The sequence below is a fragment of the Rhinatrema bivittatum genome, chromosome 17 (genome assembly GCF_901001135.1).
Source record: "Rhinatrema bivittatum chromosome 17, aRhiBiv1.1, whole genome shotgun sequence".
Taxonomy (NCBI): Eukaryota; Metazoa; Chordata; class Amphibia; order Gymnophiona; family Rhinatrematidae; genus Rhinatrema; species Rhinatrema bivittatum.
Genome location: NC_042631.1, coordinates 30,522,463 through 30,537,506, shown reverse-complemented (window position 1 = coordinate 30,537,506; position 15,044 = coordinate 30,522,463). Strand labels below are relative to the sequence as shown.

Sequence of the window (15,044 nt, the reverse complement as noted above, 5' to 3'; positions counted from 1 at the left end):
CACCTCCCTCTCCAGTTCCCTCTTGCCCCCTTTCTCTTTTCCCACCACATCTCTTCCTTTCTGCCCCTACCATCCCCCCTTCCCATGCTGATCAGCTACAGGAGGAAGAGAGTGACGGTGCCTCAGCCCTCAGCCTTCTCTTCCTCCTCTGCTTTGAACCACCCAGCTGTGGAGGACACAGCTGATGCACCACTACTGTGGTCCTCCCGCCATTAAACAGCGGTTGCCTGCCTCACCCGCTCCCGGATTTCCCACCGCGATTCTGCGAGATTTTCTTCAGGCCATGGCCTCTGTGGCCGACACCATTTTGATGACTATGGTACCATATAAAAGCCTAAATTATTATTTCACATCCAATATATTTAAATAAATTGTCTTTCATGGGCTCCAAAAGACACTTGCCTCTTCTATCTTTATAAGCCTTGGGTGCTGCATTTTTCCTGGTGGTTTGTTATGCAAGGTCTAACTTCTCTCCACCCCACCACCATGCACACGCACACATTTCTGTGCACCGAGTGGTACAGATTACTCAATTTGAAGCTTACAGATTCATTTAGGGTGAGGACTGTAGTCCTCAGGACTGTTTTAAAATGACTCATGATTATTCCTAGACAGTTTAGGAAAGCTTTAGAAAGAGCTGATGCCTTTTGGGGGATTTTAATTTCTCCAAGCTACCAGCGGCTGTTTTGGGATCCAAGGTTTGTGTTCTATTACATGTTGGGGGGGGGTTTCTGCCCAATAAAATATCACAGCTGTTACCCAATACAGGAATTCCAGGCATAGGCACACAAGAGTGTGAAAAAGAACGCGATCTATATGCATACCTAAAACTGATCTCTCTGCTCCCTCAGAACAAGTCCCTAGGTATTGTAGAATGAATGAAATACAGTAAGTGTGCTAAACCAGTTTTCCTTTTACCATTCATTCATGATATAATGGATAAGAGCCTCACTCTGAGGTAGATTTTCAAAGATTTGCGTGCGGCAAAACCGGGAGATATGCGTGTGACTCGGAAGTGCCCGGCAGCGCGGATGTTAAAAGGCCTGCGGCCACGCACGTATCTCCTGATATGCAGATAAAAATGTTTTGTGAAAAAGGGGCGGGGCACGGGCATTCCTGATTTTCCTAATGGCACCAGTGCGTAACTCTGACACGCACAAGCACGCACCGAGGTTCCTATCCGCATACCTTTACTTCAGCTGTGGATGGCGTGTAGGGTAGGAAAATAAAAAATTCTAGCCTAGTCAGTGGGATTTTAAGGGTTGGGGCAGGTAGAGGAAAAGAAAGGCAGGCTAGCTAGGGGAGTATGGAAGTCGTATGCTTAAACTGGGAAGGGCCTGGAAAACTGATATTGGCGTCGCCACGCGCATCTACTAAAACCCCCACTTTATTCACTTGAAGCGGCATTCACACGCACATCTGTGCGTCGATATAAAATTGTGCGCATGTACACGCAGGTAGCTGATTTTATAAAATGCGTGCATAGATGCGCGCACGTTATAAAATCAGTGTGTCCGTGTGCACGTGCCGGCAAATGCGTGCACATGTGTGCACAGGCGTCACTTTGAAAGTTCCCGCTTCTATGTGGGGAGAAAGTCTTAGTGATCTCTAACTGCAGATTAATACACATGGAAATAACCAGTTGTCTCTGTTGCTCTCACTCTTCTAAACCTTTGTTTGGTTTTATCTGAAAAGTCAGTTTTCAAATTTAGATGCATCTGGGTGTGATGAGAGAATGATTTCTAGTCTGTTTTCACTAGATTTTGACTGTACAAAAGAGTAAGATTTTGCTGAAATCTTTAGTGAAAGTTTTTTTTTTTTTGCAGAAGGCAAATATTTTCAATTGCTTTGCAAAAATATTAACAGAGAAAATTTGGCATTTCACATATCAATACCTATTAAATCCTTCTATACGTCAAAATTATTTGTTTAAACTCAATACCTGTTTGTGTTAAACTATGACCAAAAAGAAGGTAGAAGAGGTCGTAACAAAATACACTAAGGAGGTCAATATTCAAAGCTAGCAGTTTAAGTAACTTGGCTGGATATAACTTATCTGGCTAAGTTACACAGTATATTCAGTGGCATGGCTATGTCACTAAATATATGCATATATATATTTGCACTTAGCCGCATAAGGCATAACCGGCTAAGTTAGATCTGCTCTATGGAGGGTCTAACTTAGCCGGTTATAACTTATGCGGCTAAGCACTCTATGGCAGGTCTATGGCAGATCTAACTTACAGGGTCATTCATCAAAATGCGTTATGGCATTAACGCCTGTGATAATGCCATAACGCATGCGATAGTAATGGTAGCATGTAGCACAAATGCAGATTTTTCAAAGGGGCAGGATTGGGGAGGGGTTTGGGCAGGATTAATGAAAATGAAGGGCATTTTTGAACTGTGCGATAGCGTAATGCATGCTGTCGCACGTTTTAAAAGCTGGAAATAACTGCATCTTTTTTCCTGGAATTAAGCTTTGCGAAATACCTGAAACAGCCGTAATGCAATGCATGATAAAGACTGCAAATTGCATTTCGACCATTTTTGGGCTTGAGGAGAGGGAGTGGAGAGAGAGCCTTTGAGGAGGCCTTCACAGTATTCAACTATTTATATCACTATAGGAGGGCAGTGACCCAGAGTCCATTAAGCCAGAGTGAGAGAACATTGTAGAAATCTCATCTTTGTGAGACTTTCCTCACTCCAAATGACGACAAATCTTCACTGAGGGTGTACTGTGCTATTCGTATGTTTCACTCTGCATGTAAAACTGGCTCCAAAACCCTAAACCACCACCAAACTTTCAGAGTTATTAGCTGGCCCTCCTACAGTGATCTAAATAGTTGAATACTATGAAGGCCTTATAAAGAGTCTCTCTCTCTCTCTCTCAGCAAACTACAAGTATCCAGGGTGCAGTAATTAAAAAAAATTCATAGACACGTCCTTTTTTCTTATCGCGGGCGTTATCCAGGCGAAATTATAGCTAAGACCAAATATCACTACTTAGCTGCATAAGTTATGTGAGTAAGTCACTCTGCCCCGATCTGCCCACTGAGTACATGCAACTTATGCATCTAAAAGGTTAGCCGCATGAACCTTTGTGCCTGTGCCTCAATATGTGCCTGTGTTCAACCTTCCGTTGAACACAGGCACATATTCAGTGGCTCGCCAGTTAGCCGCATAAGTTACACTTATGCAGCTAAATAGCACTAAACAAACTTTGAATATTGACCTCTAAAGTGTCCACTGATCAAGGCAAAAGCTTGGATGGCTTTATTAAAAACTGAATATGGAGCTTCTAAGTAAGGTACAGCTGATGGATGACAGTTGCCAGTAGGTAGGCGCTAACAACTTCGCAGCTTTCAATTTGCCTTATGTTTAATCGTCTACATAATTTAAACTACTATTATTTTTCAAAAACTTTTTATATTGCAAATAAAATTCCACTTATCTGATAAAGCGAAAAATTATCTGTAAAGATCAATAAAGAACTTAACTTCTTCTAGCGTCAGCTATACCCCAGCAATGTGATAAGACGATAGCTAAAGCCAGAAGAATGCTGGGCTGCATAGAGAGAGGAATAACCAGGAAGAAAAAGGAAGTGATAATCCCCTTGTACATGTCCTTGGTGAGGCCTCACCTGGAGTACTGTGTTCAGTACTGGAGACCGTATCTCAAAAGGGACAGAGACAGGATGGAGGCGGTCAAGAGAAGGGCAAATAAAATGGTGGTGGTGGTGGTGGGGTCTCCATCAATGACATGAGGAGAGGTTGAAGGACCTAAATATGTACACCCTCAAGGAGAGGAGGTACAGGGGGGAGATATGAAATAGACCTTCAGATACCTGAAAGGTTTTAATGATGCACAATCAATGACAAACCTTTTCTGTTGGAAAGAAATCAGTAGAACTAGGGGGTCATGAAATAAAACTCGAGGGAGGACAGCTCAGAACCAATGGCAGGAAATATTTCTTCACGGAGAGGGTGGTGGATGCCTGGCATGCCCTTCCAGAGGAGGTGGTGAAGACAAAAATAGTGAAAGAATTCAAAGGGGCATGGGATAAACACTGTGGATCTGTAAAGGCTAGAGGATGGAAATGAGGAAATGAGTGCATGGGGATAACTTGCTGGTGGGGCAGTTACTACCCTTAACCAATAAGCCTTCATACTGTTGATGCAACTCCATCAGTGCTCTCTGCATCAATGGCAGTGGGAAAAGGGGAATTGGATTCAGACAGCAACCAATAAGGACTCCTGACTTTTACGGTCTGGGAAAACAAACAAGCATGGGGGTAACTTGCTGATGCAGCTGTTATTACCCTTAACCAATAAGCCTGATACTTTTGATGCAGCTCCAACATTGCTCTCTCAGCAGCAAGAGGTAACAAGGAATTAGTCTCAGACAGCAACCAATAAGGGTCCCAACCTTTACAGCCTGTGAAACTAAGTATGGGGGTGACCCAGATACTACCATAAGCTTGCTGGGCAGACTGGATGGACTGTTTGGTCCTTTTCTGCCATCATTTCTATGTTTCCATGTTTCTATATGTAACATAATTCTATGTTTTGTTCTGCCTCGGGGGAATGTGCTTCTGCTATATCAGCCACCATACGTCATGCTTCATACTTAAATGGCATCTTTTATGCATTTTTAATTTTAACTTCTTAGGCATAGCAGAAATGGTTTTGTGTCTTAACTATTTCTGTTTTCAGGATGAATTTTATTTATACAGCGATGGGGGCAACAATGGCTCCAGATATGGTGAATTTGCTTGTTGCTAATTTCAAGGAAATTTATTTGTATCCTGATTTTTTTTTTCCGCATGTAACTCTGTGGTCTAAGTATACAGATGAAGTCTTTTTTTTTTTTTCCTTTGGAAATCTGATAGCCCATTTGCATTTGTTTATCAAATGATTACATTATTTAGATACAAATTTAACATTTTCTATGGAATATCATTGAAAAGAAATATCATTTTTGGATCTGTACATCTATGTACAGAAAACCTATGGAAAGGTTTCCTCCAATTTGCTAGCTTTCATCCATATAAATTAAAATCTAATTTGCCAGTGGGATAGTTTTTGCCCTTACATCATTTATGTTCCAATAAGTAAGATTTTGAAATTAATGCACAAGATTTACGCAGACGTTTGCTGGTGCATGACTCTGCTTTCAGTGATTTAAAAAAGGCTTGCAAAAAATGCCCTCAATGTGACAGTGGATATTAGACAGTAATTGCATGCATACATTTAATCAAGTTTGAGTTTTGTATAATTCAAACAAAGCTGTGACTGTTGCTTCAATTATTCATAAACATTGGCACATTTTGATGTTATATGCAATCTTTCAAACACGACCATTGATAATCTTATACTCAAGGATGTAATATAAAAGACTATATGGTAAAATCTTATTTACCCTCAATAACTGATGCAAACAATCTTGGATCTGTGGGTCATTTTCCCTGCAGGAGTTGTTCTCTTTGTAACCAAACTATATGGGACAATTTTTGGTAAGATCCGATATCTGGAAGAAATTACAGACTTAATAAATTGACTAATTGCTTATCCAGTTTTGTGACTTATTTGATTGTGTCCATGCTCAAAGGTATATGTGGGGAGAACTAAGAGGATGATTAAAATATGACTGATAGAATATGGGAGTTACCTTACTACTTAAAACAAAACAAAACAACAAAAAAAACCAACCCACAAGCACCAGCGGTACAACATAGTCTAGATCAGGGTCATTCTTTCCATTGAGCATAGTAAGGAGAGTTCAAGAAGAGGAGATAGTCAAGCCAAAAATTCCAGACAGTGTTCCCTTGAGGTTTGAATGCAGATATCAAATGGCATTTGATTATTTAATCAGGACCATAGAAATATGGTGCGGTTTATCTTTGATGAATAAATGAATTCATTAGTGTAGAAGTGTATATAAGCAGAAGATTTAGAGACATTTAATTTCAGTACACTGACACATTGAGAGCATGAGAAGAAGCTGGACAAATTAAAGGTTGATGAATTTGGTATTAACTAGACTCTTGTGCTGGTTTCAATTTTAATGTCATACAATTGTAAAATAATATTTTATTACAGTTATAATCAAAAAGAATATTGCTTAAGACTTTACAATTGAAGATGCATGAAAGGCAACGTTTAAGTTGAGGTCTAAATGACTGTTGGTGCATGAAAAACATCATTTAAGTTTGAAGCATGAAGAGTGGTGGCTGATATAGCAGAAGCACATTCCCCCTGAGGCAGAACACTTGTTGGGGCTTAGCTGACGCTATAGGACATTTTGAAGTTCCTTGTTGATCTTCACAGAGAATTTTTCATCTTGGCAGATAAGTGGAAATTTGCGAAATAATTTTTTTTTTAAATAGTACGTTTGAAATGTTTACATTGACCAATGATTATATATAAGGCTTAACATAATTTAAACTAATTTAATGGTTAGATAGTAATACAGTCTTCCATCAAAATATTTTTGACTTTTTTTTTTTACAACTTGGATTGGCATAGATACTGTATATGCAGCTAAGACTATGGGATGATGTGGCCTTCTGCCTGATACAAAGTCCTCTCCTTACTATCAGGGTTTTGCCTGCTGTGCAGTCTTCCCATGCTAAAGTTAAGAACATAAGAACATGCCATACTGGGTCAGACCAAGGGTCCATCAAGCCCAGCATCTTGTTTCCAACAGTGGCCAATCCAGGCCATAAGAACCTGGCAAGTACCCAAAAACTAAGTTCAGCCTGCTGCTCAGATTTCCCACCATCATAGCTCTTCAAAGAGCCTTGCTTGCTATCTAGCTAGTTACCTCCTTGCTGATTACCCAACACCTAAGTCTCAGCCCTACTTAACACAGCCTATCTAGTACCTCAGTGCCTCTTAATTGAGACTTTGGTTCTCTGACCTGGCCAGCCTTACCTTGTTGTTCTGCCTTATTTGGTTATCCTTGCCTAGCCTAGTGGCCTCTGGGCCTTCTCTGTTTTCTGTCTAGACCAGTCCCTTGAATGCCTTTCCAGGCCTAGCCATTGCCTCTGGTCCCAGACAGTTCTGTGTTCTGTCTCCAGCACTTACTTGCCTGAACCTGCCCTCAGCTTCCAGCCTGTGTCTGACCTCAGCTCCCGGTTCATGCCCTGTTCTTCTACACAAGACAAGTCCTACTGATCTGTGGGGGGAGGGGGTTGGGTAGGCAGAAGATCAGCTCTAGGTCTGTCTTACATCTCTGTACTCCTTCTGTGGAGTTGCTCCCTGGTTCCAGCCTGCCAGTCCCTGACACTTACCATCTATTTCATCCAATGGGATCTGTCCAAATATGTGAAGGTAGGGACGATAGAGAACCCTCCTGAAAATCCATTCCACACGGGTGTCATATGGATGAAGCAAAGCTTGATTTGTCACTCCATAAGCAATGAGCCACACACTCAGGAAAAAGAGAAAGAAGAAAACATCCTTCATCTAGAAAAGACAAAAAATACATTCGTAATAAAGCTACTTTATAGAAGTCACACCGTGAAGATGCCTACAACCATGGGTATCTTCATGGTGACTTCCACTCATGCTCTGTTCAGTTTACTAGCTAAAATCACCTTTTCACACTAAGTTACGACAGTGAAAATGACTTTTTCAACGTTAAGATGTGTTCTCTCCTGAGCAGTTTCTCCTTATCGACTGACTACACTTGCTCAGGAAAAGACTCATCCAGCACTGTCTGAAAAAAATGGTTGAATATCACAAGTTCAAGTTAGTGCTTTATAAACAATTCTAAAAAGCTCATCATTCCTTTGTGAACATGAGGTGCTTGGTTTCTATATAGGTCGCTGTACTACTCCTTCCAAGTCATAACTGCTAAACAGCATACCAGGAACCTCTCTGGATTTAACCAGGAAACTCCGGAATGCTGAAGGAATTGTCATGGCTCTAGGGTAATCCCGCAAAATTCTGGATATTGCAAAGATATGCCTGCAAGGGCTGCAGAAGTGGAAATCATCTGGGCCCACGCAGGCACAAAAGGAAGAGGAAGGTCAACCACACAGATGCATGGGAAGAAGGCTTCCGTTGGCCTGAAGAAAGTGAAGAGGCAGCATCAGCGCAGCTGAAAGAGGAGTCGTCCTATCTGCTGCATTGTATGAAGGAGGGAAACTCCTGTAGCTGATGGATACAGAGTAGGAAAAAAGAAATGAGTGAGCATGTGTGATTGGGCACAAGTGAATGTGTGAGAAGAGGTAAAAGTCATTATGCATACTGCCCAGACACTCCCCACTCCCTGCTCATTGCTGAAAATCTTAGGTTGACTCAACATCAAAAGTTCCCAGGCATGTTAAACAGACTGCTTTTCAGTCCCTGCTCCTTGAAAGTAGGCTATGAAGCACAAATTGTGTGTTCCATGCCCATGGTATCATCAGAATAGTCATCAGCTGATAATGACATGAGCAAGGAGAATATATAATAAGCTGACAAATCTATTTTTCTGAGCAGTATATGATATCCCAGTTTGTAAACACGGTAGAAATAGCTTGGAAGGCCTGATACCAAGACATACATGGATTCAATCCAAGCATTTCATTTTAAAACAGAAACTATTAGTCATGTAAACAGCCTTTAATATGAACTCTATAATTTCCAACAATACTAACATTAAGCAAATAGTCCAAGGTAAGGCCTGCAGGCTAGTGGCAGCTCCAGCAGACTCTTACAGTTGCCCCTGAATGGTCCACTGCCACTAAGGAAAAAAGCACCCTGCACGTGCTCAATCTGCAATTAAAGGCCCCCTCTCCTCCCTGCACAACTAGAGAGGAGTAAGAGAAGGCAGAGAAGGCCCTTGATAGTGAGAAGAGCCTGATCTTTACTCCAACCCTAGCAGTTAGCTGCAGTGGCATAGGAGAGGCAGACTGCAGCAGTGAAGAGCACTGGCCCCAGCTCAGCCTCCAAAATTGGAGGAGGACCTCCCCCCCCCCCCATCTTTTCCTCAGTTGGCCACATCATTGAAAGGGGGGGGGCCCACATACCCCCCCCCAACCCAGTTTCGCTCTCCAACTCCACTGGATTCAAAGTGGCGCCTGCTTAAAAAAAGACGACAACCACTGCGATAATTTAATTTGTTATTAATTCTTTCACTTACCATTCTTTCCACAATGATGATCTTTGGCCCAAGTTGCTTGTGAATGGCAAAAATATGTATAAGCCTAAGCGTAAATACCATGAAATCAACAGCAAGCACTGTACGACCCACTTCAAATGTTGAGTTAAGCATCCTGAAGTAGAAAAGCAAGAGTTAAGACTTAGCTGCTGGTTAGCATCATACCCTGGACTCAAAAGACAGAATCAAGTCGTCATAGACCAGCAAGATTCCCATGGGACTTTTTTTCTTTTTAAGGGTGAGAGGCAGTTTTCAAACTGTCCTTGCTGGGACACTGTCGGCAGGTGTTCTTCCAACCTCGGACTTTGCACCAATTCTCAAAACAAAAGTACAGGCGTGTTCTCACTCTGAGACTTGCCACAGGCACAAAGCACCTGAGGACATTTGCATCTTCTGTGTGGGGACTTTTTTTTCGTGGACAGTAATGCATGTAGAACTGAACATGCAATTACATGCGTTACTTCACTCCGCCGACCGAAACACAACTCCTGGAAACACCTCCTCCTGAATGCGGCTGCATTGAGTGAGGGCGATTTACATGGGTAAATCACTGTTTATCAAGGTCAGTGGTTTGGAAAAGATGTTTCAGATGGACTTCTAAGAGAAAATTAAACCTGTGAATTTTTTTTTTTTACATCAGAACACCTTATAAAGTCATAACTAGTAGTTTTTGAGAGCTTGTAAGGGCCCCTGCCTGGAAATCCAGAGAGCCGTAGTGGGGTGCCTTCCAAATTTGGCGCCCTAGGTGTGTATTTATGTTGCCTGTGCCTAGATCTGGCCCTTCTTTTCATGAAGAGTATGACAAGACTGTACACCAGCTGCCACCACTACCACTTCTTATCTGGGTGACGATCCCAAATCACTGAATCCTGAAAATCAGATCAACCCAATTCTTAATTAAAAATAAAACCTGTGCTTATTTTTTTTTTCACTCCAGTTAGCCAAAAAAGTAAATTTAATCCAATGGGAAAGATCAGGCATAGCTAGACTAATCACAGAAAGTAGTCCTCCGAGCTTTTAAAGGTGGCAGCAAATATTACATCACAGTGGGCCAGATGCACTGAGCATTTTTACCATTGGTGGAAAATGGGAAAACCCTTTATTACATCTAGCCCAGGGAGCAGTATGAGTGTATTGTTGAAAGATAAATACAAGTGTATCTTGGGGAAAATCTACAGCTGCAAAGGGGATTGACTTGAGTAGATGTAAACAGTTAAGGGTCAAGGGAAGAAGCATCTCGGCTTGCAAATAGAGCAGCAACAATTTGGAGTGTGTATAGCAAGGATTAGCATCCTTGTATGTCTGCCATTGTTTGTGCTGAGGATAAAGTATCATGAGGGCCAGAGCACGTGTAAAATGATCTGGCTGTTTTTGCAGACGATGCAAACTAGTAAGTGCGGTTTCCAGCAGCAGGCGATGGCTATGGATTCAGTAGTTGGGTGCATATGTGGTGCTGATAAAGGCTAGGCTTAGAGAAAGAGAGAGAATAGTTAGGACTACACAGATAGTAAGGCATCAGATGATGTACAGGAGTTCACGTTAAGTTCTTAACTCGTATGAATCTTGGCAGGTTGCGATACCTTGTCTTGCACTAATAATAAAAACTACCCAAAGATGTCGTACATGAAGGCTTGGAACCCTGTTATAATACATTTTTATAGTGCTATAGGACATATCCAGCACTGTACAATGGTGATAAGTATTCAAATATGATACATTCAAAGACTGTACTGCAGCATTAGTCTACTGTAACACATTGAACTCTTGCTGGAAAAATGTGAAACAAATAAATGATGATGATTATGTTGATAAGTCCCTGGCCAAAAGTTTAAAATCTAAATGGATGGCTGAGGCAAGGGGAGATAAAGAGACTGGCCCAAGGTCACAAGGAATGTCAGTGGGATAAGTAGGGTTTGGATCCTGGCTTCTCTGGTTCTCAGCCCATTGCTCTAATCGCTAGGCCACTCTTCCTACATCGATCTTCTCTTCATGACCCATTGAGGGAGCCTTGTAAGCAAGATTAGGAGTGGGTTAGAAAATCATGTTAGCACGTTGGCTAACCAGAATTCTTGAAAGCAGGCTGGCTCGGAGGGGCCAGTACTGTGCAGTGTGCTGCATGGAGATTCAGCATTGTTCAGTCACAGTCCCTGGTAAGGAAGGAGTTAGTCACTGTGCAAAGGTGACACCCTAATGCCCATGATTGCAGGATGCCAGAGGGAGCCCTAGTGAGTGGCCCTGGCTGAGGACTCTGCCGCTGTAAAGACGGGAGTAAATAAGTTAGGAGGGGATATCAAATAGAGGAAAGTTTCCCCCAATAGTTGCAAATGAAGGCTCAGGGTTCGAATTTAACTGGAAGTGCAAAGGAGCCAAAGCAAACTGCCAAGTCAAACAGAAAAAAGGATTTTTGGAACTATCCAAAAGTAGATCACTGCGGAAGAAGAGAGAAGACTGAATTAGAGAAACTTCCTAGAGGCCTCCAAAATACTGACCAGAATGGAGGGGATGCCAGAACGTGGCAAGCAAGTAACAGGAGGACAAGAGAAGAAAAAGAGAGGATTAGCATTTTGCAACAGCAAAAATATGCAGTGGGCAGCCTCTCGTTACCTTGTTTCATGCTTTTCCCCAAATTCTGTCTCTGCTTCAGTTAGAGCTTTCTTGCTACTGGTACTCTGATACCAATTCAAGCTGCGTGTTCAGTTGGCATGACTGGATATTCCTGGTTACTGCACTGTTAACTGTTCGTGTGCAACAAACTCTTTTAGCAAGATACAAACCTGAAGGTTACTCCAATTATAAACAGAAGTATGGCAGCCATATCCCACTTATTCCAGGAATCTTCCACATACATTTTAAATTTTTTTATTAAGTTGGTGTCTTCATCAGTGAAAAAACTCTGAAATGAAAAATTATTTATGTTAGCTTTGTACTGTAGGCTGGGCTATTACAAAATATGAGGTCCATTTTTGCTCTAGAGCAAGGGGTCATGGGATGAGGTTGAAAGGGGGCAGATTCAGGAGTAATCATAGGAAATATTTCTTTACAGAGGAGGGTGGTGGATGCATGGCATGGCCTCGCAGTGGAGGTGGTGGAGACGAGAACAGTATCTGAATACAAGAAAGCATGGGGATAAGTAACGGGAATTATAAAGCTAAATTAATTGGGTAGATGGGCAGACTAGATGGACCATATGATTTTTTTCTGCCATCATGTTTCTATTTCAATGAAATTTAGCCAGATAAGTAATGAGTTATGCAGCTAAATGCCACCATTTGAATGTTTTGGGAATGTATTCAGCTAAGGTTTAGTTGGATATCTTAGTAACCAGCTAAAATATAGCTGGATAACCTTGGGGCGTTCCAGGGGCTTTTTTGGGTGGAGTTAGGTTAGCTGGATAGCTTTGATATTCAGAGTCAGCCGAGTAACATATCTGACTTACTATGGTCATGCCACAGAGCTGTCCTAAAGTTTGCTGGATAAACCTATCCAGTTATCCTTATGATAACCAGCAATATTCAGTGGTGCAGCTACACCACTGAATATCCCTCCCAGTTAGCTGGATAAGTTTATCTGCCTAACTTTGCAATCCATCAAGTGACTGAATATGAACCTCTCTGTGGCGTATTTGCTGTTCAGGGGGCCAGATACATCATGCTTACAAAAATGTCTGTTCCAAAATGCTTCCAGCTAAAAACCAATGTAAAGTGGCTTGCTCAGGTCCCACAGTGAGTGGTAACAGGAAATCTTCACCACATAATATGCTTTCCCATCCATGATTATTCAAAGGATGATCACCAGTTTCTTTAAAATGGCAAAAAAGAAGGAATTTCTTTCCCTTGGTATTCCTTTATGGTTAAGGTACCCAATACTGACCTGACGGATTTCTTCTAAAACCAAGGTGAAGACCCAAAAGTAAAGCACAATCTCTTTCACAGACAGGGGCGGTGGCTGAAAGTCTACCAACAGCACGCAGGCAAATAAAAACAGAAAGGCAAAATACATGATAACGTTTCCCAAGAATACAGTGACAGGGGCACTCCAGAATTTCTTCCAGCGGGTAAACAGAAATGGTCCACATGCTTTGCTGTCATTAGCCTTTTGTCTCACTGGTTTATCGTCTCTTCTGGAAAACAAAACATACAACATTATATGATGGCTTGATGTTGCTGAACTATAGGTAACGTCACCCATACCTTTAAAAAAAAAAAAAAAGTAAGTTTTTTGTCCTTTTTAAATTTTTAAGTGTCGGCTGATAAGTAGAGGAGGGTTAAACATGGAAACACAGAAGATAAACAGCAAGGCCCATCTGCACAATTCATTTTCTCTTCCTGTTGCTACATTACTGACCTTACTTGATCGCTAGCTTTATCCTGGCTTTCCTGAATCAATAGCAATAGGAGTCCTCTGTGCTTATCCCATTTTTTCCTTAAAATTCTGTCTTTCAGAGGCATTGCAAAGCATGGGGCCCATTACCCCCGTTCTATCTGATAGTGCCCTGAATGCTGCCAGCCCTCAAGCTACTGAGCCTTTAAGGGGGGTGGATCTGATGAGACACTGCCACTCCCTCCATCCATCGTGCAGCTGAGCATCATGTCTGAGAGAGGGCTGCCCTGACAGAGCAGGAAGAGTCTTGTCGTCATGGCCCCCCCACCCCCACCCAGTACTGTTTCCCCATCCTCCACCATCCTGCCCTCCCCTACTGTTCCGCATCTCCACCATGCTGTCTGGAAAGATATATTTCTTTGCTTTTTTACTGAATCTATTTTCCTAGGAGAAGAGACCATGGCAACATTTTATTTATTTTAGCTGTCATTTTGCAAATAACATTTCAGTAATTGCCTTGATTAATTTTGATAAAATGTACTAATTTAGACTATTCGTTAGCCCTCACTCAAATTTCATTTCTAAGTTTCCTTAGTGCTTCAACCAGGGTTTTGAAGCAAGTTCTAATTTTTCTATAGGGTGATGGGCCCCGCTATGCTGTTAAGAGAGGAATGTTCTGGTAATTCCTTAGGGGGTGTATTGGACATTTAGAGGGACAGGTGGGTCCATCCCCTAAAGAGTGAGGCAGTAGAATAGTAGTACAAATGGTGACTCCGAGTCATTAGGAGAAGTTTTGGAGAGGAGGAGGAGTGTGTGATACATCTTGGAGGGAACCTGGGTAGAGGCAGCAAAGGGGCTGTGCTCTACTTTAGAGCTACACTGGATTCATAGGAGACGGGGATGGGATGGGGATTGGCTTCTCACTGCAAATGATAAGGGCTATCCCAGGAAGATCCACCCTTAGATATCAGGGAGGAGATTTGAGTAACTTTGAGAACACAAGGAGGATTCTCTGCAATTCTTTTGGTGGTCTGAAGACTCAGGCATTTTTGAGAATATTAAGGGAATCCAGTATTTTAATAATGAACTAAATCTGCCTTTGTGATTTTTGGCATTCAAAGAACTGTTTCTTGTTTGTTTGATTTTTGTAACTTTTCACTTGGTCTTTTTTTTTTTTTAATTAGTAAAATCTCTTTTATTTGGAATACAGCACTTGGTGTGGGCTGTCTTATTTTTGAAAAATGATCCCCTTTAGGACCCTACAGGTTTATCTTGTCCCTATCACAGAATCTATATCCCCCAACCCTGAAATAAATGGATCAGGACTCAGAGGAATTGGACGTTTGAGCCCTTTCAAAGGGGGAGAGGAGATATGGCACTGATGGAAAAGGTTAAAGAGCCCTAGGTGGGCCAGCCCCATAGGTCATGTCAAACAGCTGCAGCATAGGAGGCTCTGGTTCAAGTCTTCTGTCTGACAAGGCCTGCTATGGTCAGGAGTACTACAGGGGCAACATACTTCATGCCAGGGAGGGAAGGAAAATGTCTACCTCTACTGTTTTGACCTCTGATGACCA

At 41.9% G+C, this 15,044-nt stretch overlaps 1 protein-coding gene across 1 annotated transcript in view; it reads right to left on the bottom strand.

Moving 5' to 3' along the window:
• The window catches only part of TRPM5 (transient receptor potential cation channel subfamily M member 5), a 90,408-nt gene that overhangs the window by 26,570 nt on the left and 48,794 nt on the right, over positions 1-15,044 (bottom strand). The window contains 4 exon segments of the mRNA XM_029582954.1: positions 7,295-7,469; positions 9,133-9,265; positions 11,925-12,043; positions 13,021-13,270. Coding sequence (XP_029438814.1) covers positions 7,295-7,469; positions 9,133-9,265; positions 11,925-12,043; positions 13,021-13,270 — 677 coding nt within the window.